The sequence below is a fragment of the Ptiloglossa arizonensis genome, chromosome 12 (assembly GCF_051014685.1).
Source record: "Ptiloglossa arizonensis isolate GNS036 chromosome 12, iyPtiAriz1_principal, whole genome shotgun sequence".
NCBI lineage: Eukaryota > Metazoa > Arthropoda > Insecta > Hymenoptera > Colletidae > Ptiloglossa > Ptiloglossa arizonensis.
The window spans coordinates 13,851,337-13,873,203 of NC_135059.1; the positions used below are offsets into that span (position 1 = coordinate 13,851,337).

The 21,867-nt window shown below is 48.5% G+C and overlaps 1 protein-coding gene across 2 annotated transcripts in view; it reads left to right on the forward strand.

The window, feature by feature from the left end:
• Window positions 1-17,347: 17,347 nt before the first annotated feature.
• Window positions 17,348-21,867, forward strand: part of LOC143153431 (neo-calmodulin) — a 44,970-nt gene continuing 40,450 nt past the window's right edge. For both annotated transcript variants that reach the window (XM_076324599.1, XM_076324601.1), the window contains exon 1: window positions 17,348-18,365. In XM_076324599.1, the coding sequence (XP_076180714.1) occupies window positions 18,279-18,365 (87 nt within the window). In that variant the 5' untranslated portion in view covers window positions 17,348-18,278. The remainder of the gene's footprint in view (window positions 18,366-21,867) is intronic.

Consider the following 21,867-nt stretch of genomic DNA (forward strand, 5'->3'; position numbering starts at 1 on the left):
TTTCGCCGCTTTTTTTCACTTCTCTCGCTTTTGTACGCAATTCCTCGCCGACACTTATCGATAACGGTTTTCAATTTTATTCGTACGGTTCTCGCGATACACTCTTTCGAGTCGCGCATAAAAATCCGTGTAATTTTATCCGCAACCGAACAGTTTTGCCAGTTAGTAGGAAGTATCGAAAGATATCGAAATCGCGTGTACTTGGTACCGATATTCGACAACGAACCCTTGATCGACACCGATGCGCACAAGGTACCGCGTAGGCATGGATGCCGTTGTAAGCGTATCGTAAACGAGGAACGAAATCTAATCGCCACGAAACAGCTGCGCTAACGAGAAAACGCAAAACTGTGGTTTTCAAATGCGTTCAACGGTGCAACGCAACGTCACGTTCCCCGAAGGTCCGCCGCTTTGTTGCCTACAGAAATTGAACGATTCCTTTGCGACGTACGAAATACATTGGATGCCGAAAGCGTAAGACCGTCTAGCTTATCGTTCGTACCGCTAATCGCACAAATAGAGAACCGTTTGTTCCGCGGTAACTGACGTAAAGCGATGTATCGTTCTTCGTATTCCTTTCGTACGTTTGTTCCACCGTTTCTTGTAAAATTATTCGTACGAAAGTAAGCTCAACGCCTTAAACTTTCAAACGAAGAAGCGAAACGTTCGAGCAATATTCTTTCGCTTTCCAAAACCTTTGAATTATTCTTGCGAAGAAGCGGAAAGAAGTACGATTATCGTAAGACGAGTAAAACGACGCGAAGAAGTGGATCGAACGAGGGTAAAAATGTCGACGAGTGTAGGGACCGCTGGCCCCTTTTAAACCGGACGAGAATCGGGAATTTCGAAGGTGGCGTAGAGGGTAGGAGGGGGAGATAGTTGCAATACCGGAAGAAAGATTGGGAAAGGAGAGTTGGAATTCGTTCGATACCGAATTATAATTAACGGGGTGGCGTCGATGGTATCGATTTCGGGTATCGTTCCCATCGCTAGCCTCGTCTCGCCGCGCCTCCCGTCGTAAATCAGCCCGCACGGAAAAGCGCAGCGATCGTTACTCCTCGCGACGATCCCCGCGGAGATTCCTTCACGCTCGAACGCGAATAAATCCGGGTGCTCGTTACCGCGATTAATCTCGAAAGGAATACCCGGTACTCTTTCCGTGGGGCGTAATCTGTTGCGCGCCGGGGCGCTCGAGCGTTGTTCTTTCCCTCGGTCTGAAGGTTCGCACGGGAAAGGGGAACGAGTACGCGCGATCCCCGAGCGCGGTTTCGCGGATAAATAGTCAATTGACGGGGAAGCGTTTCGCGAAAGCGAAAAGGTGCCCTGCCTTCCCGCAGTTCGATATCGTAAGTAGGACGCGAACCTGGATACACCTAGCACGCCCGCGCGCACGCCTACGCACGCGCGAGCGCGAGCGCGAGCGCGTGGACGCGCCGCGGCGGGGACCACCCGTTTTCGGAACGGATGATCGTTCGGAGCGTGTAACCGAACCGGAGGATTCCATCCAGAACCGCGACAGAAGACGGTGCCCCAAATTCGAACCGACACTGTTCCGTCCGGGATGCGGCTGCCGTCCAACAACGAACGATTCTCCTCTAGCAATCGCCCGCGAACGAACATTGAAAAGCCATCGGGCACCGCGAGTCGCGAAACCTGCCTACCTTCCTCGCGACCGAGACGGTTCGCCAGATGCTTCGATTTCGAAATCGAACAATTTTTTAGCAAAATTTTCTCCAGTCGAAAGGCAAACCTCGCAGACACTTTTATTTTTGCGTTGCGTCTTCGACCAATAGCTCGACAACCTTTCCGCCCGAATTCGATTAATTCTTTTTTTAAGAAAAACGCGCCAGCGACTTTTTACCCTACGTTTCTTTATCGTGTTTCCGTGTGTTGAACGTTGTCCACGGACCAAATACGAAAAAGCACTCGCCAACCACGGATCGGAGCGATCGTCTAATTGCGCAAAGGCGAGGTACGGTCGGAGGGCTGCTTTTAAATCCAACGATTCGAACGTAATAAAATTTAAGTTCGGAGGGAGGTGAACAAAGTAACCCCGATAGTTAAACTCGAAACAAGTATTTCTGGAGTCGATGCCAGGGTAGGAAATATTTTTCAGTCGTTTCGCGGGTAACGACGATTTTGAAATTAATTTTGAACTTGAAAAAAGTAACGCTTTCGGTTACTCTGAACGGTCACAGGTAACTTCGAAAGCCTTTCGAACAATTTCCACTCTTCCGAGCAGACGAATTCGTTCGATAGCTACCGATCGGTGTCCTTGGAACATCCACCAATTAAAAACTTTTACAACGGTTGGAATAAATGGTGGTTGGCAGATGCAACTTCGGGAGAAGGTAGCCGGTGCAGTATCAATTCCCGATAAGACTCTTCAATATTTTCCATTGTTCGATCGTATACGGTTAAGCGTTATCGCGATGGAAGAGGATTCTCCCGCGATCTTCTACAAAACGATGTATTTCTACCAAAATAGTACAGAATGGATGAAATTGTTGACCGCGGCCGCTACCGGTGTAGTTTCATCCCAACTGGACGATTAAAAATGTTGCGCGACTCTCGAGTGTCGTCACGAGCAGGGATAACGTACTTTTCGAACAAAATTCTGATCCTTGACGACCGTACGAGGTTTTCGATTCGCGATGTCCATTGTTTGCATTTAGAATTGTTACACGGAAACCATTCTTCGTTGTCGTCGAAAAGCGAGCGCATCGTTACGTCTCGCAACGAAGCAAAGATGTTCGTACAACGTTCATCGACAGTTCGCATAGAAGCCACTTTTCAAACCGCTTTTCTAAGCGTCGATTGACACACTGCTCGCGATAAGAGCCGGTCTTTCCGCTATTTCCGCTGTGGTTAAACACGGCTCTACTTCGATCGGAGCCTTTCACGCTCCGTCATCGAACTTTAGGATCGACACCTTGGTTCGACGAAAAGGTTCGGAGTGTCTCTTAGAAATTTGTACAATCATCTTCGAGACATACTTGCGTGGAAATTATCTCCATCGAGGGACTGACATGTTTAACATTTCGCGTTAGTTGAATTTCCTTTTGCGAATTCTCAAGGCCTAAAATATCTCAAATTGAATTCGTTCGCGTCTACTTTCTGATTCTTTTTAAACAGGAATTACGGGATCTCTTGAAACGCTCGAGCGAATAAAGTACCGCCAATTATCGGTAAGCAAGATCGCGCGACGATACGAAAGTCTCTCTGGGCCTGAGAAGATCGAAACGTAGTACAACGGGGGTGAACGCGACGTAGCGTTAGACGCGCGATAATCGCAACGCTGCGAAACGTTTCCTCGCGATCCTGGCTCGCGGAGATGCGACCATTTTAATTGCACGCGCCTTACTCGCGGGGTTCCAAGATTCGAAATTGAACGCGACGCAGGCGAGGAGCACTTCTCCGTTCACGGACGAAGCCGGCCCGCGGAGCGCGTAATTCCTTTCGGTGTCCCCTTTGTTTCCGAATTTTTCACCAGAGCCGCGCTTTTTTTTTTCACTCCAAAGGCGTTGGTTCAACGTTCGCCAGTGGAATACGAACAGAGGGGGTTACCACTTGGCGGTTCAGCCGGTTAATCGCTTCGTACGGCAAACGAGATGGCTGCTCCGGCTCGTTTGAACGTCCGTTAAACGTAGTTTTGATAACGCGCCAGTTCGCAGGCCCTTTCGTTAACAGGGGTCTTGAATGGATCGCAAAACGCGTTTCGTAGTCTTCCTCTGCGAACAGAAGTGCCGTTCGGGAGTCAACGGAGGGTGCGAGGGGCCACGAACGGTAAGAAATCTCGCCCAAACAGGTTTATTGTCAATGGCAACAGGTGCAGACTGTCTTTCCGAGAAGTTACCCTCTAGCGAGACATCCTCGTCTCGCGGACAAATCGGTCCTTTCGTTGCAAGCGTCCTGTTCCCTGCAACCTCCGTAGAAACTTTTACCCTGTTCCTGCACGGTGACGTCAAGCATTCTGGCCACCGACGAATTCGTTCGCCCGTTTTTCTCTCTCTCCCGCGCGGAACACGCGCGGAACACGCGCGGAACACGCGCGGAACACGCGCGACGACTTCTCGAACCTCCTACGAGCCAAACGCAAGATTCATTTACATCGTACGTTAAATACGTAACAGGGGGCTCTTCCGTCCCCTGGATTGGCGACGTTCCAGTGTCGCTTCTTCGGATCCTTCCACGCTGACGATTTCCATGAATCGTGATCCACCCTCGTGACCGTGCAACGAATATCTCGCTGCATCCCGAGCGCCCGAATTAACGAGCGCTCGCAGTTAATTCTGCGACGGAACAAGGAGACCCAACGATCGGGGACGACCACGAGCGGGGACACGTTTGTCCGTTTAATTGTTTATTCGTTTATTTATTTCGGTGAACGTTAACGTCCACGAAGCTCGAGTACGGATACGATGCGAGGTACGCGACACCGGCGAATATTTTACGGCTGTTGGTTTCTTCGGTACGAAATAAATAATGGACTTTGGTCGCCTGGAATCGATGTCTCGAAATAAATCGTGCACAATCTAAAGACTACTTGTACTACGAATCCAACTCGTAGTTCGGGTCCGGATCGTATTCCACCAGCCTCGTTCGTAATCGAGGTCCAGCCAAACTCCAACCGGACTCGAAGCTCGAGCCAAACGCGTTAAAAAATAATTTCCACGTTCGAAAATCTATGTTCGTAGATTTTTCTCGGATACGCTCGCCGCGGGGTACATCCGCCTCGTTGAATCTCGCGGTTCGTGGCCGACGAACGCGAGACGATATCGTCGTCCAGCGTTGCATCGATTGCGCGCAGCGTGGACTCTTTGTCGCTCGGATGGTCGCTAATCCTCGATCCTCGGTCGCGTACACGATAGTTGCGGGGAAAGCCTGTCGCAGCAGCCCGTGAAAAGTTTCCGTCGGCGAAAAAAGGGGCAAAAAGTGCGGAAAATAAAAAAACCGGGACACCCAAAGGCGGTCGAATTCCTGCCTTCCGCCATCGTTTAGAAAGGGATCACCGGAGTACGTTTTTATCAGAGGGTTCGTTTGGAACTCGATTTCGCGTTTCTCTCGAGCGGCCTCGAATAGAAATACCCTAACGCGGAAAATCACGCGCGTTCCCCCGAATTTCTGGTAAGGAAACAACGGGGGGCCGGAGGGCCCCGTCGAACGAACGTCGAGTCGTTTTGGCCCAGGGAGGTCGATTTACCGACGAAATCGCTCGCTCGCTCGCTCGCTCGCCGATAATCTCGTAAGACGCTATATATCGTGGCACGGTAGAGGTTGGAGGAGGTAGCGGGTTGGACGAACGAAGGACGAAAGACGAAGCGCGAAGGATGGCCGAATAGAGGCGGGTGCGGGATAAAGGACGGAGGATGCAGAACGGAGGATGGAAAACAGAGGTCGGAGGACGTAGAGGGTTGAGGTGGGCGCAGCATGGGAGTGATCAATACTACCTCCACACCAAGTTCCCGCGGGAGTAACAAAGACGGACCCGGGACGCGCGGAAGACACGATTTTCGGAAAGATTCCTCGGCGAACGATCGCCCACCGATGGTTCCGCGTACTCCGGGACCCAGGGTTCGCGAGATTGATAACCAACGCGGCGAAGATCGATAAGACTCCCTCGGACGTTTATTCGAAACGCCAACCACGGTGTCCTTAACCTAGCCAGTGCCACGTTCGAATGCCCCGGTGAACTCCAGCTCCTCTCGAGGCCCCCGAATTCCCCGGCCAGGAAGCGGAACAATATACACTACCGTTTTGTACATTTACAATACAGCTGGCCAAATAGCGAACGGTAGTGCGCGTTACGGACTTTTCCTTCTAATTACGAATCCTCGATTCGAGCGTCTTCCCCCCTTGCGTTTTACCCGTTTACTTTCTTCTCTGCGCACACTACGATCGCTAATCGCGAAATTCTTTTTACCCGAAAGTCTGATTTTAACGAAAGTTTTCGTTCAACGAGACCGCAATGGTGCGTATACGGAGAAATTTTTCGTCCAGGGAACATTTCTTTAAACATACGTCAATGTTTTACCATTGACGATCTCTCTGTTTCTCGTACACGGAAAGTCTCGAGTAGCCAAAGCATCGGGAATCTCGCGGTCGCGATGCATCCACGGGAGTTGGTGGAAGCAGGATGATGGATTTAACGAAACATTCGCGTTAAGAGATCCCGGTCGGGGGCGTGGTTCATTCGTAATTTATCGTATTCGCCGAACGGGCCGATCTCTCGCTGTTTCTCTCATTATCGATAACGAGATTCCCGGAAATTTTCGAACGAAGAGGAACAAGGAGCGGTGGACTCGATTTCCCTCGGAATTGCAATTCTCTCGCGCGAACGAGCACGAATTTGTCTTCGTACGCTCGCGCCCCCTCCCCCTCTCCTCCTCTTTCTTTCTCGCGTCTGTTGTACACTTCACCGAAGAGGAGCGGGGATACCCGGCTTAACCGTTACATAATAAATCCAACGATTCGAGACGTTATCGAGTGCTCCGTCGTTCGCAATCGCAATCGTAATCGCAATCGCAATCGCAGCGGTGTTAAATATGGTTGAAATTTCCTCGTTCGGGCTCTTCGTAAAGGAGTTGTGCCCGCTCGACGGGCCGCCTCTTTTGCGGAAACTCGTTGCTCTTTGATAGTTTATCGAATCTTAACGCTCGAACTACTATACAAATTCGAATCGAATCGAGACAGCCACGCTGGAACTGTTTTCCGTAGGGGTGTGATCGATGAACCGACGCAAGACCACGGTTGAACTCGGTTACAACGAGGTCGGAAACGACGAGATCGCGACCATCACGGACGAGGAAACTATGGTAATTCGATTTTACGCGTATTCGCATCGAAACGACCGCTTCCTTTTTTTACACGAACGTCCTACGTGGGAAAATTCGAGTCGAGCGTAGTTTCCACGCTTTTCGAATTTACTCGAGGAGGACACACTACGCAGACTCTCGCGAGTATCGACGAAAGTTTTATAGCAGCGTTTATTACGAAACAGAGTCGACTTTTTTGACGCGGAAAATCTTTAACGCTGAACTAATTTTTGAGAATAAGCTCACCGATTTCTGCGAAACGAATATTTTTAAATTAATTTAGAAAGACGGTCGCTCCGTGGACGATTGTTATTTTACGCGTATCCATTCGTGTCTCGTCTTCGACGCGTGTAATTATAATATAATTCACGACTCGTCGGGAATAATGGAAACACCCGAGACCAGACGACAAACTCGTTTCTACGATTCGCTTCCGCTCGGTACCGATATTTCGTCGCATGTGCCAATCCGCGAGAGTGCACTTACGAAAATAATGGGCAACCAGGTTTCGTCTCCGCGTGCCGCACGACCGCGTTTCATAACCGGATGCGTAGTTACCGATTCTAATAATGTACGCGTTCTAGGTATTCGCTGCGAACGATCATTTGCACACGGGCGAGAGAGATACAATTTTTCATTTACGAAACGAATAAGTATTTTACCGCGAGTAACGAACGAATTACTCGTATAGAACAGTTTCGCTGAAATTATTATTACGGTGAAAATTAAATTATTTTCTAGGAAATTGGAAGAAAAAAATGTTGAAAACAATCGTACCGAGCATCTGTACGTCCGCGCAAACTTTTTCTCTTTATTTTCGTATCTAAAATTCATACCTTGGGTACTTGGCACGTGTCAACATACCCGCTGCACGGTAATTGCCGAAAAAGGGAATTTTTTCTCCGAAACAAAAGGAACGCGTATTCTCTCGAATCCGGGTGCTCCGGTAGCAGTTCTCTCGTAACTAGCGCAGCGAATTGTATACCTCCCGGTGGACACCTCGATTCGCTCTAGAACAGAGGTCCGCGGATCGAAGCCTGGGATACACACGGCCAGTGCAGGGTAGGGCAGGGCAGGGGAGGGGAGGGGAGGGGAAAGGGAAAGGGAAAGGGAAAGGGAAAGGGAAGGAGAGGGCAGGAACACACGTAGAAAGGGAACAACGATGCGAGACGAAAGGAAGGACACGGTGAACGCGGTGTCCAGAACGATAGAGCCCGCCCCGCGTCCCGTTCGGTCGTGCGTGACCGAGGGCTGTTAACCTAAACAACGAGCCACGCCATCGATAGCCCAGTGACTCCATTTCTCCGCGTACCATCGGACTGTATACACACGCTCGCTCGGTTCTGTTGTCGCGGTTGCATAGACGGGACACGCGACGCTCGCGAAAACAAACCTCCCGTACCGGTAGCGGCAAGGGGCGGCAGGGGGCGCGTGGTCTCTTTCTACGTCGATGAGTTTACGCTCCGCGTGCTGGATAACAACGATTCCGCTCGCGCGAACACGGTACATCGGGGAAACGCAACGTTTATCCACAGCGTCGCCGCGCCCTTCCGATCTCGGCCACCGTTGTTCACTAGCACGCCTCTCTAGCTCTTTCTAGCTCTCTCTCTCTCTCTCTCTCTCTCTCTCTCTCTCTCTCTCTCTCTCTCTCTCTCTCTCTCTCTCTCTCTCTCTCTCTCTCTCTCTCTCTCTCTCTCTCTCTCTCTCTCTCTCTCTCTCTCTCTCTCTCTTTCCGTGTTGCACCGTGTCTTCCTTCGTCCACCTTGGCCCATTGTCCCGTTCGTCGGTCTTGCCTCGAGTCGAAGCTCACGCGACCGATACGAAGCGACGTTGATCCGGCTCGGGTGGCTTCGTCGCATCGGCGGTCGTTTAATCGAGTTTCGAGTCGTCGGCAGAGCTCGGAACGCAACGCGATTCGTCGCGATTCGTCGCGACTCTTCGCGGCCCCGTGACGAGGGAATCGTGACGCGAGTGACAACTAATTGTAAATTCGTTCCGCTCCGGGCGAGGTAACGCGCGACTACGCTCTCGTTAGAACCCCATTGAACGGCGTCTACCGAGCCTTTTGAACCGTTCCTGCTCCCTCCTCTTCCCCCCTTCCCCCCGTTTCGAGGAAGAGACATTTCGGATTTACACACCGAGAGATTCCACGGAGAAGCTTCTCGGTCGGAGAGAAACGCGTTTATCGCGGTTCAGCGTCGAAATTTGTTGTCTCAGTCGCCCCGAACTAGGCCAGACGATAGATCAATCGTTTCGCGTTCGGACGACGAGTCGTTTCTTCCAAGTTTTCGCTCGCGGAACGACTTCGCGACTATCCGAACGACCGTGCACGGATTTTCGAGATCGTTGGTCAATTTTCGAGGCCAATTGCAGCGGTATCTGCCGTTCCCCCGGGCACACGCCTAGGTTTCTTCTCGTTCGCTCCACTTCCGAAACGATACTCTTACCTTGTAACGGCGAAAGTATTGTTCGCAACAACGAACAACAGATTCTATCGATTTCGAACGATCGCGGACGTTCATTTTTTAGAAATTAGAGCAAGGTTAACGAAAGGTCCCTTTGATTCTTCAATGGAGGAAACGTCGTGGGAAAATATTTAATTTCAACGCTGCGAGCTCTCGGCGACGAGAGAACCGGTTATAGCGTAAACAAATGTAATGTAACGAGGTGCGCGAGAAGGAACGTCGCGTTTACATTTCCCTATGGAATTAACGACACGATACTATCCGTTGGGGCTTATTCACGACTCAGCTTCGAAGAGCAGTGTAGTCACGTTGTACGAAAGACTCTTAAAGTGCTGGTTTCGTTCAAAGAGCAAGTATCGACTTGAAAAATCCTTGAGCCTTCGAGATTCTTTACACGGCATACGTCCTGCTCCGTTTAGAATAGATTCGTTCCCTCGAAGAGAGAGATCGCAGATTATAATAGGTTCTTGCGTTACGCCGCTTTCAAAATCGGACAGCCGATGCATCAGAATTATTATAGTTGAGCGCTCCTTGGAGTCGCGATATCCTCGCGACAAAGTTGAATCGTAATTCCACGTTGGTTCGCGCACCGATTATCCCTACGGACTTTGTACAGTAATTCGCACCGATAATTACGAACCGATAGTTCGATACGAGATCGATATTCTTCGGCGTCGAAAGGGAAATTTCGTTCGATGACAAATGCATCGTCGAAATTTAGCGAGATCCACACTTTTCTTCCGACCTACGGTCTACGGAACTAAGTACAGCCGCAGCGATCTTATTAATGGAATCTGCAACTTTACGAGCGATCTTAGTTACAGCGTAAACTCTTTCTCCACCTCGGGAAATTCTTTCCGACCCTGCATCAAGGGAACACTTATAAGGAACATTGGCCAAGTAGCCCCAACCTCTTCGCCGATTTTTATGAAACTTTGCAGGCTTTCGGAGTAGCAAAAAATTTGTATTCGGTATTTTCCTGGTTGGTGTAACTTAAGTTTAGAGGGGGTAACTACCCTCGAAAAGTTCATCCCTTGATGCTATCTCGAAAACCACTGTGGATACAAGGAAGCTCGTTAAACGCGTTCCTTATCGAGCAAGATAACAAGTACGAATTGGTGAAAAAAAATTAATAAAAAAGTCGGAGAATCGCTTTTACCGTCTTTACTCGGAAGATTCCTCGAACGAAAAAGCAGCCAGAAGTTCGTTATCGGCGATCCGATTTCGCGGCTCGTCGGCCGCGTGTATCGTATCGGTTCGCTCGTTGCGGGCGTGGCCTTTCTCGTGGACGTCATCCGATGAAACGAACCACCGGGGCACGGAGGAGGGGGCTTAAGACGGAATTTAGGGGCGGGAAGATCGGCAACGAACCGGAAGGAAATATTGCCCGCGCGGCGCGATGCGGCGCAACGCAATACGGATCCATTTTCATGCACGATGGAACGCGAGCGGACGAAAACCGATATTTTAATTCCGAGGGGGAAAACGATTTCGCGTACCGGGTCGATACACGCATCCGATTAAATCTGTTCGGTTCTCCGGCGGCTCTGTTTGCCCCGTCCAGCCCCCGAAATTACAATTTTTTTCATCGAAACTGCTCCACGGGAGATCTCGTTCGGGGTCTTCAATGGCCCCGCTCTTATCGACGTTATTACTCCGTCGTTCGAACTAGAAGTTACCATCGCCCACCTATTCCGGGAGAATGAAATTTCTCCTTTCGTTGATAGAAGCCGGCCATGAACAAGGAAAGCTCCGATCGCGAAATAAGGAGCTTTTCGATCGAAAGTAAACGCAAACGAAAAAAGTCTAGGTTGCTCGTAAGAAACCAGCCGAGAACTCTTTTACGTTGCACGAAACGGTCGTTTCCGCGACTCGAAACGAGAACTCGGTATTTTTCGAACGTTTATCGAATCATCGTGCGCACCGTTAACGTAGCCGGTTCTCTCCCGGCGGGATAATAAACGATACACTCCGTGCTTGCGTAACACTCGACGTTTTTTAAATCGTATAAATTATTCGAATCTTTCGATTACCACCGCTCGATTAAGGGACGTTTCGTTCCTCGCAAAGAGCTTCAAATGCCGAATAATGGCCCGTTGGAGAAAACTGTGAAGAGCACACTGGCTGCGATGAAATCTCGCAAACGCTAGAAATAACTTCGTAACGTTTGATTTATTTTTCGCGGATCAATTTTCATCGTGGCTCTTAATTGAGCTCGGTTCAACTACGATCCGTTTCTCGGGACTTTCTCTAACCCATCGCGTCCTCGTAATTACCGTAACCGAAACTTTTTTCTAAATTTAAGAACACGAGCTTCGTATATTCGGGACATTTTACGCTCGACAACCTTGAATCGAACGGAAGAACGGAAGAACGGATTAAGGTTAAAACGGATTTGGGTCTCCCTCGGGGCTCGTTTCTCCGATTCGGATCCCCCGGAACGAAATTTCTAGGAACACCATCGAATACTTCTGTCGCTAACTCGAGCTCTTTTCGAGGGTGAAATTAATCTTTCCCCTTGCCTCGATTTCGGCTTGAAAAAAAATTCTTCTTCCGAAGAAGTAACGCCGAATCGGTTTGTAACCATGGAATTGCAAAAAAATAAACGATCGCGCGAACGATCTATAGTCGAGTAAAATGAAAAAGCGCGATAACTTGAAAATACTGTACAGCACATTGGGCACTTTATTTTATCAATCGCGGTCGATCTTCGACCGATCGAATACGGACAATTTCGTACGATGTACGACCCGATGGAAATTTATTCTTTCGAAGGAAGAACGCCGAATTCGTTCGTGGAAAAAAGGTCTCTCGTACGCGTACGTCGACGCATGTGTGTCATCCGCGATAGGAATCGGATCAGATACGTTTCACGGAAACACGTCCACGTGCGCGTCTGATTTTAGATTACGGCCGTTCGATCGATAACCGACATAATTTATTTAACCGTTACGCGAGAACCGCAAAACCGTGACTACGAATTACGCGAACGGTGTCCGTATATGTTCCCGGGGGTCTCGCAACGTTCGACGTTGCGAAATTCAAGGTATTCCACGGAAAAGGGTCCATTTGAATCAACAACGAACCGAGTACGAGACGAGAACACTGCTCGATGGTGTTTTCTCCATATTTCCGATCGTATATTTACGGCGGACGAGTACCGAACGAGCTCGTTGAAAAATCGTTATCAAAGAATTTTACACTGGACTTGTTCCAACGTCGTTGATTCCTACGATCGGAAATATCGTATATTTCATCGACAGGACGGTGTTTCGTCATTATTTTCGATCGTGAATCGGAAGCATTGCGTATTCGATCGGTAGGGCAGCGTTTGGTTGTTATTTTCGATCGCGATACTTTGGTATTCAAAATTAGGAACGGTATTCCGTATAGGGTGGTTTCCCTCTGTTAGAAACGGGGCTAAATTCGGTGGCTCGTGGTGCACGGGCCGGTTCCCTGCGCGGAATCGATCAAGTAGATCCAGACGTACGTGCGCGGCCACGCCTCGGAAGGCAACCTGTAACGACACAGTGGCGCGACGGATAGCTTTTTACGTTTCGTGCAACGCGACACGTCGCATCGTAGCGTATCGTTATAATTGTAAAACACCGGGGCCACGGTGCAGTGCCACGGTACTCTTATCCGAACGCGGTTCTAATCCAACCACGTAGTCGGCCGACGGATTATCGTACACACCTCTTAAAGACTTTATTACTTCTCGCCCGGCAACACGGTGTTCGCGTGCTCGGTATCCGCGTACGAGAGTTTAATTTCAGCCAGCTTGTCGCGTCGCAAATCAGCCGGGCGAGAAGCCCCGAGGACCATCGCGCCTCGGCTCCTAAGATTATCGCTCGGGGTAAACGATCGTAAACCGGGATTTTTGAATCTTTGGCCACGGTACGACCGATCGGACTGCTATCTTATCGATAAAGTCGATACCGGGCAACGAGCTTTTACGTGCCATGTTTTATATACCAAAGTTTAAGCTTCGTTTCTCATTCTTGGTACATTTACAACGATATCGATACCTTTTCGGATTACAGGGATTACGAGCATCGATCGGTGTTCGGTAAAAACGTATCGATATCGAAATTTCGTACCGAGTACGCGAGATTTTGTTACCTTTCGATATTTCCCGTTACATACTGCGGTATCGAATTGCTTATACGCGTATCGTGAATACGTAATCGTGTCAGTCTCGCCACTAACCACATGCACGCATCGGGACATGGGTCATTGGAACAATGTAGCTGTCGCGGCCGAGTTCCCGGACCAAACCGTACAAGTAGAAGTAGGAACCGTTCGTTTTCGCAATAACGGATAAAACCCGACGCATCTCGCAACAATTTTTATTTACCCAATTGCAATTGAATGCATCGTATCGCGAAACCAATAACGAGAAAACGTTATCGAACAAAGGCGGTTTCGTTTCATCGTGCGACTTGTACCTAGATATTCTTCCACTTCGTGATGTTTCTATCGAAAAATGTGTACAATTTTCGGATTTTATACCATCGGAATATACTATTTGAATCTCTCGTAATGCATCGTTCTTTTTTTCGTACGTGCAGCAGGGTACACACGAATCTGCATTGGAACTTGATCGGGACTATAATTGTAATTCGATGAATAACTTCAAGGGATCGAAAAATAGACCGGGTTGTCTTTTCGTTGAACCGCCGAGCAAACACTTTACGTACACCGCTTCGATGTTTCCCAGCGCACAGTTACCTTTCAGTTTCCACGTCTATGCCAATTTTTCGAATTTCAATTTAATATTTTAAAAGCAAGCTCTCGCGACCTAAAAGCTCAAGAATACGAAAGAAGAAGAAAAAACGGTTTCTTCGAGGTTCTAGACTAGAAGGCTTCTCAAGAGGGTACACACTTTTGTCACCGCGAAGAAAGACCGTTTCTTTGAGATTTTTCTCTTTACGCGTATCGATACTTAAATACAGACTACCATCGTAGTTGTATTTTTGTCACGAATACAATTTTTTCAACGAGATCTTCTTAACGCTATTTTTCAAGATTTACGAAACAAATTGGTGTTCCATTACTCCAGGAAGTAGACTTTTATTGCACGAATTGATCTCTTATTGCTCTAGAGAAGATCTCGTTACAGCAGGTAACCGGAGATCGTGTAATTCTTACAATTTTAACCAAAGCTTCTCGAATCTTTACAGTTTTCTCGTAGAACTTGGACCGATCGTAAAACTATAATTTTTAAATGTAAAAGTAGAAACGTCGCATCGAGAATGAAGAAAATCTTTTCTTCGGAACTGGTAGCCCCTTGATCGTGGAATAGTTTATCGGAAGGATTTTTACCCTATGCCCGGACAATTTAAAAATATATTCAGTTCCCTTCGACTGTAAATCGCGTTCGTGCGTCACTCTGTCACACCTGCTCGCTACCGGCCGCGACCGTTAATTTGCCGCGAGAGCAGCGATACGTCACGCGTAAAATCAACGTTCGCGATCTCCGTCGTGACACAGGCTCGTTTCGACTCGGTATACATCGAGACCGATCGAAACTTTCGGCCGATAATTCCGTTTCGCATTTCGCTGGACGCGGACGAAAATATCGAACACGTGTCGTGGACTCTGCCACCGAATCGAGTGTCCTGTACAGGACACACTCGTCCCGCGGAGTTCGGCATTAGACGCGAATAACACGGTTCGGTGCATCGATTTAAACTTCCCCGTGACACACACGTCCCGCCCACGAGGGATCCGAGATTCTCGTATCGTGATTACGCGCGCGACATCCGCCGCTAATTGCGCAAGCGAGGCAAAGAAAGGAATCGAAGAAAAAAATACTCCCTCGTTGTCGTGCAGCCTCCAGGAGGTCGGTTCCTCATCGTAGCACGAAGGGCGGGAGCAAAATTCTTCCGTGACGCTGAACGTCCTCTTCGAGCGCTGCGCTAAATTAAACGCATCGTGGCGGGGCACACTATTAACGAGCAAATCAAATTATTCCATGGAGCGAACGGAGTTTTCGCGGAGTCCTCGAGCTCGAGTGAGTTTGTTTATTTATTTATTCACAGAGATCGGATCCTTGTTGCACGAAATGAAAGAAAGATGAACAGAAAAACGAGTAACAGGTTCAACAATTTCTTTGTTCTTCCATTCTTCGTTACAAGGACAATCTGTCTCTCGACGATACGCAATTATTTATATCCTATTAGTTATTTTCGTAGCGTACGACTCGTGCCGCGTTAAAAATTTACCAGGTGGATTCAATTTTCAATTCGAAACGATCAGTTGGCAATTTACTATTATCTTTTTTTCTACCCACGGAACTATCTATATCGAAAACAGAAGACCGTGCGCATTACCGCGAAATATTTCGCACGTGTTCGAACGAACATTGCGGAGAAATATAAATAAATATAATTTTATTTTAAATTGTAAATGTAAATCGTATAATGTCAAATATAATAAAGAGCAGTGCTTTTATTGCTCCGGTCTTTTTGAAAAATAAACGCGCAAAAAGCATCATTTGGCAAGACTCTATGACCCCCGTAATTGCGACCCAAATTTTGTACAAATTAATTCAGCCGCGGAAAAAGGTCTCAGATTCTATACGCGTTGGTCGCACACATTTGTATATGTTTATTTCTCGCTTCTTCCGTTGGAAAATACGTAAATTTTTTTTTTTTAGCGACTCATATTTGAATATGTTTACGACCGAGGGTTTTTTTTAACGTTCCAACTGCAGGGAAATTTGGCCCGGATAGTTGCGCATCAAGGTTACCGAGTGCACACGCCGAGTCGTGGGTTCGCGATACGTCGATCATTATCGAGGACAAAGCAATAAGACTCTAGAAATACGCACGGTCCGAATTAGTCGGACGACGCTTAAATATTCTTTGGGCAGATATCGACACCGTAAGAATTCGAAAATACAAGAAAGCCGAGGAAAGGCCATTACTTGCGAATATTTTTCGGAGAAAATGTAAATTTTGTAGAAGAAATCGACCGAAATGTTTTCAAAGACGGTACGCGGAACGATAGAAAATATCGTTGCGAGTACGCTGTTCGTATTTAAACTCGATCGGTTGACCAATTTCCGAGAAAAGTTACGCGCCAGTTTGAAAAAACCTGTGTCGAGAAAAAAGGCGTTTAAAATTTAAAGCTCGAAAGCGTTTTAGCTCGTCGAGGACTCCGCAAAAAACTATGGAAACGCGCTTCGTGGAAACATCCACGTTAACGTTTCTAATTGTGTCTCAACATCGTGGAAGAGCGTTCTCCGATATCGTATTTTCTTTCTCGATCGAAAAGATGGAATACATTGCTCCTTTCGCGCTCGATATCGGCAAGACCGCCTTATGAAAATATAACTCGGAGATCCCCTGTGTCGTAAATCGAGGCTCGTTCGGCGCGTTGACAATTTCGTAGATCGCGGGAGCAATTCCAGCGAGCATTTCGATAGCCGTGGGAACCTCGCGGGGAAATTATTCCGCGCGATCGATCGCGTCGACAGCTTTGGCGAGCTAGTTTCTCTCGCGAGTTTTTCGCACGAGGCGTAAAAGCGAACGTCGCATCGGATCGCGTCGCGTCGCGTCGCGTCGGAAAAGGTTTTCGAGCTTTCCGTCGATGTTATCCAGGCTCGAGACACTCGATCGAGGCGGCGCTACGGGGCGAATTTAATCGAGTCTACTTTCGTTCTCAAGGAACGGAGGTTGGTACGGTTCCTTGTCGAAACTCTTTCGTCCACGAGTTTTTCGGTGTTTCGAGCGGAAACGAACGCTAACCTGTAAGAGAACCAACGCGAATCTTCACCCTCCCTGGATTCGGGCTCGAGGAGGGGGCGAGGAGTGTCCGCGCTGGCAACAAATCAATGGCTCGATTTTTTACAGCCTCGGGTAATCCGTGATAATTTTCGAGCCGCGGAATGATCGGGAACGGGCACGCGTGTTTAATTATTCAGAGGCGCGCAGCCGGTGCACCCCTCGTTTCTTCGTCCGGAAACATCGATGCCACGACGGGTGGATCGATCGAAAGACGCTACCGCCTTGGGCGTAGAACGAGCGACGGGGTACCGTCAACGAGGCTGTTTCTTTCTAGATCCATGGCCATAATTGTAACAACTAACCACCGATCGATCGAGCCATGAGGATGCATCAGCTGCGACTCGTGTCGCCTGGAATGTAGTCCGTCGAAGGAGCGCGCGTGCACGTACACGTACACGTACACGTACACGTACACGTACACGCACACGTACACGTACACGCATACGCATACGCATACGGGAACCGAAGAAAAAGAAAAAGAAAAGAAAAACAAACGGCGGAAAATAGTTGCGTCGAACGCGCGTCAAAGTGCTCGTGCGGAGGGTTGTGCGGCATAATCAACGACTCGTCGCCGAACGAAGAATCCACCGGAAGTGACGGTGCAGTCGCGACAGGCAAATGTCCTCGTCGAGGTTCCGCGAGAGCCCGTCGTCGTCCCGCGCACGAGAAACGACAGAAAAGAACGAGATCGACGACGACGCCGGTCGTCGCGCGTCCGCTGCCACGATTTCGCGATAAAAACCGAGCGGAAACGGGGGAACCCGTATCGCCGTGTGTGTTTCCGTCATCGAAAATCGTCGTAATCGACGGTTTCGTCGATCGGGGCGCGAGTTCACGGCGAGTACCGAACGAGAGGAGTCAACGACTCGCGCGACCACCGATCGAGGTACCGCGTTCGGTTCGACGCTCGAGTGATAGACGAAATTTAGAGAAGAGGAAGGAAGAGAAACTAGAAAGAGAGGAATCGTATTACGCTGATAAGTAACCGCGCAGTGATACGAAAGTAGTAGCGTCGCGAAATCCGATCGTTTCTACGGAAGAAGTTTCGTTACTCGCGATCGATTCGAGCGATCGAATAAACCGGTACGGTGTGTTCCCGGGACATCTGGTGTTCGGCAGTGGTTCGTTGTGCGCGATCGTCGAGCACGCGACTCGGTTCGCGTTCGAGACCGTCGGGAAACGAGAGGAAACAGTGCGTCGACAGAATGGCGTTCGCCGCGGCGAGAATGATCCTTAAGGATAAGCGACGGAAGGCCAGCAAAGAAGACTTCGCGCCGCGAAACAGGAGCAAGGTAAACAAACCACGAGAGCCGATACTATTTACCCGTTTATCGATACGGACAGTTGGGTTTACGAATCGGCGATCAACGTCGATTCGAACAGAGGATAGAGCGTTTCGAGACCAACCACAGCGTTTTCGATCGCTAACCGGTTCGAGTTTGCGCACCGGGCTTCTTCTTTTCTATCTTCCGCTCCTCCCTTCCTGAATCTCTCCTATGATGTATCGTTCTTTTACAGGGTACGTGAAATCGGGACGATCGAGATCGTCGAAACGGTTTCACATCCAAACGATGCAAAGATACGAGAACAATGAATAGTTTTCGTACGTTTTCGATTCTTACCGCACCGAGACGCATTCAGGTGCACGCGGTTGCAGCATCTTTTACAAATGGAATCTCTCGCGTCTTCGAACCTTTGGTTTCGGAGTCTCTCGAACCGTGACGCGTTCCAAGAACGATCTTGATCTCGAGTCGCGTTTGAAATTAACGCTGGTGAAGATACACGGGGGGAGTCGTTGAATTTTTTCATCGAAATTTACTCGTAACGTGTACACCGTGCAAAGAAACGTTTCGATGCAAAGGGGAGCGTACCGTGCGATCTGAATTAGTAAAAAATTGATCATCGCATCCACGAGTAAATTTCGGTAAAAAAGTTTAACGACCGACCTGCCCATTGTATCGAAATACCCTCGGCGTTTTCGATTTATTATTAAAATTTGTTACGTTTCACCATCGTGTAAATTATACATCCTTTGCGCGAAATTATCGATACCGTTCCATTCTCTGATTGCAAATGCATCGCAAAAATAATTTTACGATCGTACACGAACGGTTTTTAGGTTTACGCGGTACAATATTTCTAAAGTTTTCGTATCCTTGGTTAGTTCGAAGCAAGTTTTTATTTGGAACGAAAACAAGTATCGGACCATTTTTCCAAAGAGTCGTTAGTTCGGAACATACTTTAACTTCGAGTTAAGAACAATAAGGATATCCCTTTGGTCTTTGGATTCTGGATGAACAAAGTCAATCCTATTCCAGTGAAAACTACCGTATACGAAACAAAAATTGCCAAACGAGTCAACAACGCGACAAAATATATAAAAACGATAAAAACTTTATTCGTTGTCGAACACCGATTCGTATTCGCAACACGAACGACGAAGTTTCGAAAGAGGATTTTCAAATTCGAAGCTAAAGTATTCCTCGAACGATCCATTTTTCGGTGAAATGTTCCGACACGTTTTCGCAGGGGTGGAAATCTCCATGGAATTACACGTTAAAGGATAAAAGGTTCCGTTAAAAAAACAGATGCGATTCGTAGCTGCACGCGTGGACCTAAATGCGTAACAACGACGCAGGAATGTGGAGCATCCGGAATCGTTCAATTTTGCTTCGTATCTTTCCTCGTATCCGAAACCGATTCGACGGTAGAGCTCCGCCCTAGTTCCGTGGAACGCCTCGTACGTCACGGTACGATGTATCGTTTCGACTCTATCTTCCACAATTTGCACCAACGATAACATCGGCCCGCGACACGTGTCCATTTTTTGCTCCCGCGTAACGTCCATGGTGTCGCAACGAATTCACCGTGATTCCGAGCGATATATCCCTCGCGAGTCGCGACTCGACGGAGCGCGCGAGATGTCTCCGTGGTGGTCGAAAAAAAAGGAAGAGAAAACTATCGCCGCGATTAAAATGGCGCCGATCGGGGCCGAGTCCGAGATCAAAAACCGGTAGCGACAGTCCGCATGAATCTCGCGCTCCGAGAAGCAGTTTACGCGAATACGACCCACCGTGTACGAGATGGCGATTCGTCCAGCTGGAATACCGTGTAGAAGCGCGACGAGAGGGGCCAACGGGGCTACCGAAGCGCAGGGTGCATACCAATGGAGCGCGACCGCGCGCTGAACCCCCGTCGTTTCATACGATAACGCCGAGGAACGTCCTCTCGCGTTTTCTCGTTATCACCGTGGCCAGCTTCAACGAGTCGAGGGAAAATTTACCCGCGACCGAACTTGCGCGCGTTGCACCAACGAAGAAAAATATTGAAAATAACGCGCGAATTCGCGAGAATCCTCTGGAACGTTTCCTCTCGCGCGGGGACGTGCTCGCGCATTTCTTTCGCGGCCACTTTCAGCGCGGAAGAACGCTCGCGATTATCCTAACTGCGACCGAACGATAAGAATGCGTCTCTCTTGTCTCCGTGGGGGTCGAGAGGGGGGCTCGAGGACAATTTCCGTGATCTTTTATCGAAAATTGTCGCTCGATGGAACGTTCCTCGGGTCGCGGATACTTTCGTGGTGCGATTTCTATCGGATTATATTCCGTGGAACCCCTCCAACCGTCCCCCGATAGCCCCCCTCGTTGAAAATAGTAATCCCGAAAGCCTTCAACAACGTGTAAACCAACACGGACGGTATCTCGACGCCGACGCCGACGCCGACGCCGTCGGAGCGTTCGCCGTTTTATCGCGTCTCGTTTGCGTTAACCAGGCCGTTTCGCTTCCCGGTAAGTTAGCGTCGCTCCCCGTTATCGGGCTCCGGGAACTCTATACGCCGCGCGTTCTACATATTTTCGCGCCGGGAAAATCCGGTGCGGCCATTTCGCTCGCTCGGAGAGTTACCGTATTTTCCGTCGCGGCGAGTCGCGTACAGGGGAAATCGAAATCATCGGGAGACTCCCGAGAAAGAATACGAAACGACTCCTCGTTAAAGATTCGGTTAGGTTGGATTCTTGGATGGCGCTCGGTGCTCGGGGCACGCTCGATTCCAAGCTTACAGACGGTAGAACCGCCATTCTACGAACCGCGCAGAATATAGTATTCCCTTTTTCGTCGATTCGTTCTTCCGCGGAACGCAACTATTTTATGGAAATTTATCGCGAGTAATATACAGCCGGTACATTGCGGCGATATACAAGACGATTCGGAAATTTCGTAACCATGTTTCGGTGAATCTTCCCAATGAGACAAGTGAGAAGCGTTCCACGAACGTGCGTTCCATCCAACGTTCAATCCAGCAGTCGTGTCCCCCCTATATAGTAAGTTCGAGTAATGGAGGTTCTACCGTAACATTGTTGCGATCCTTTCGCTCGTAGTCCGTTAAATTTAGCACGTTGAATTTTGTACGTTTTAAAACAGAACGGAAAACAATTTTACTCGTTATTTCACGTTTCTCTATATTTCGTACACGTATGCTAACCGCATTAATCTCTTCTAGAACGAAATATTTTGTTCGAAATAAACGAAAATTGAATCTATCGTATAATTGGGAAATCGAATTGTGCATATTTATTTAGTATTTTGGTAGTTAATTTCGCGTAGCAATGTTTGAAATAATTTATAAACCAAATTGAAACGATAATTGAAACTTTCTTTTGAGAAAACTATCAGACGTGTCGACTTTAAAACTTTACACTTGAACATTTACTCGAATTGTTCCAAGCTACAGACATTTTCTCAAGTACGAATAATTAATTCTGTCGAAATAGGACAAGACCGCGCACTCTACTCGAT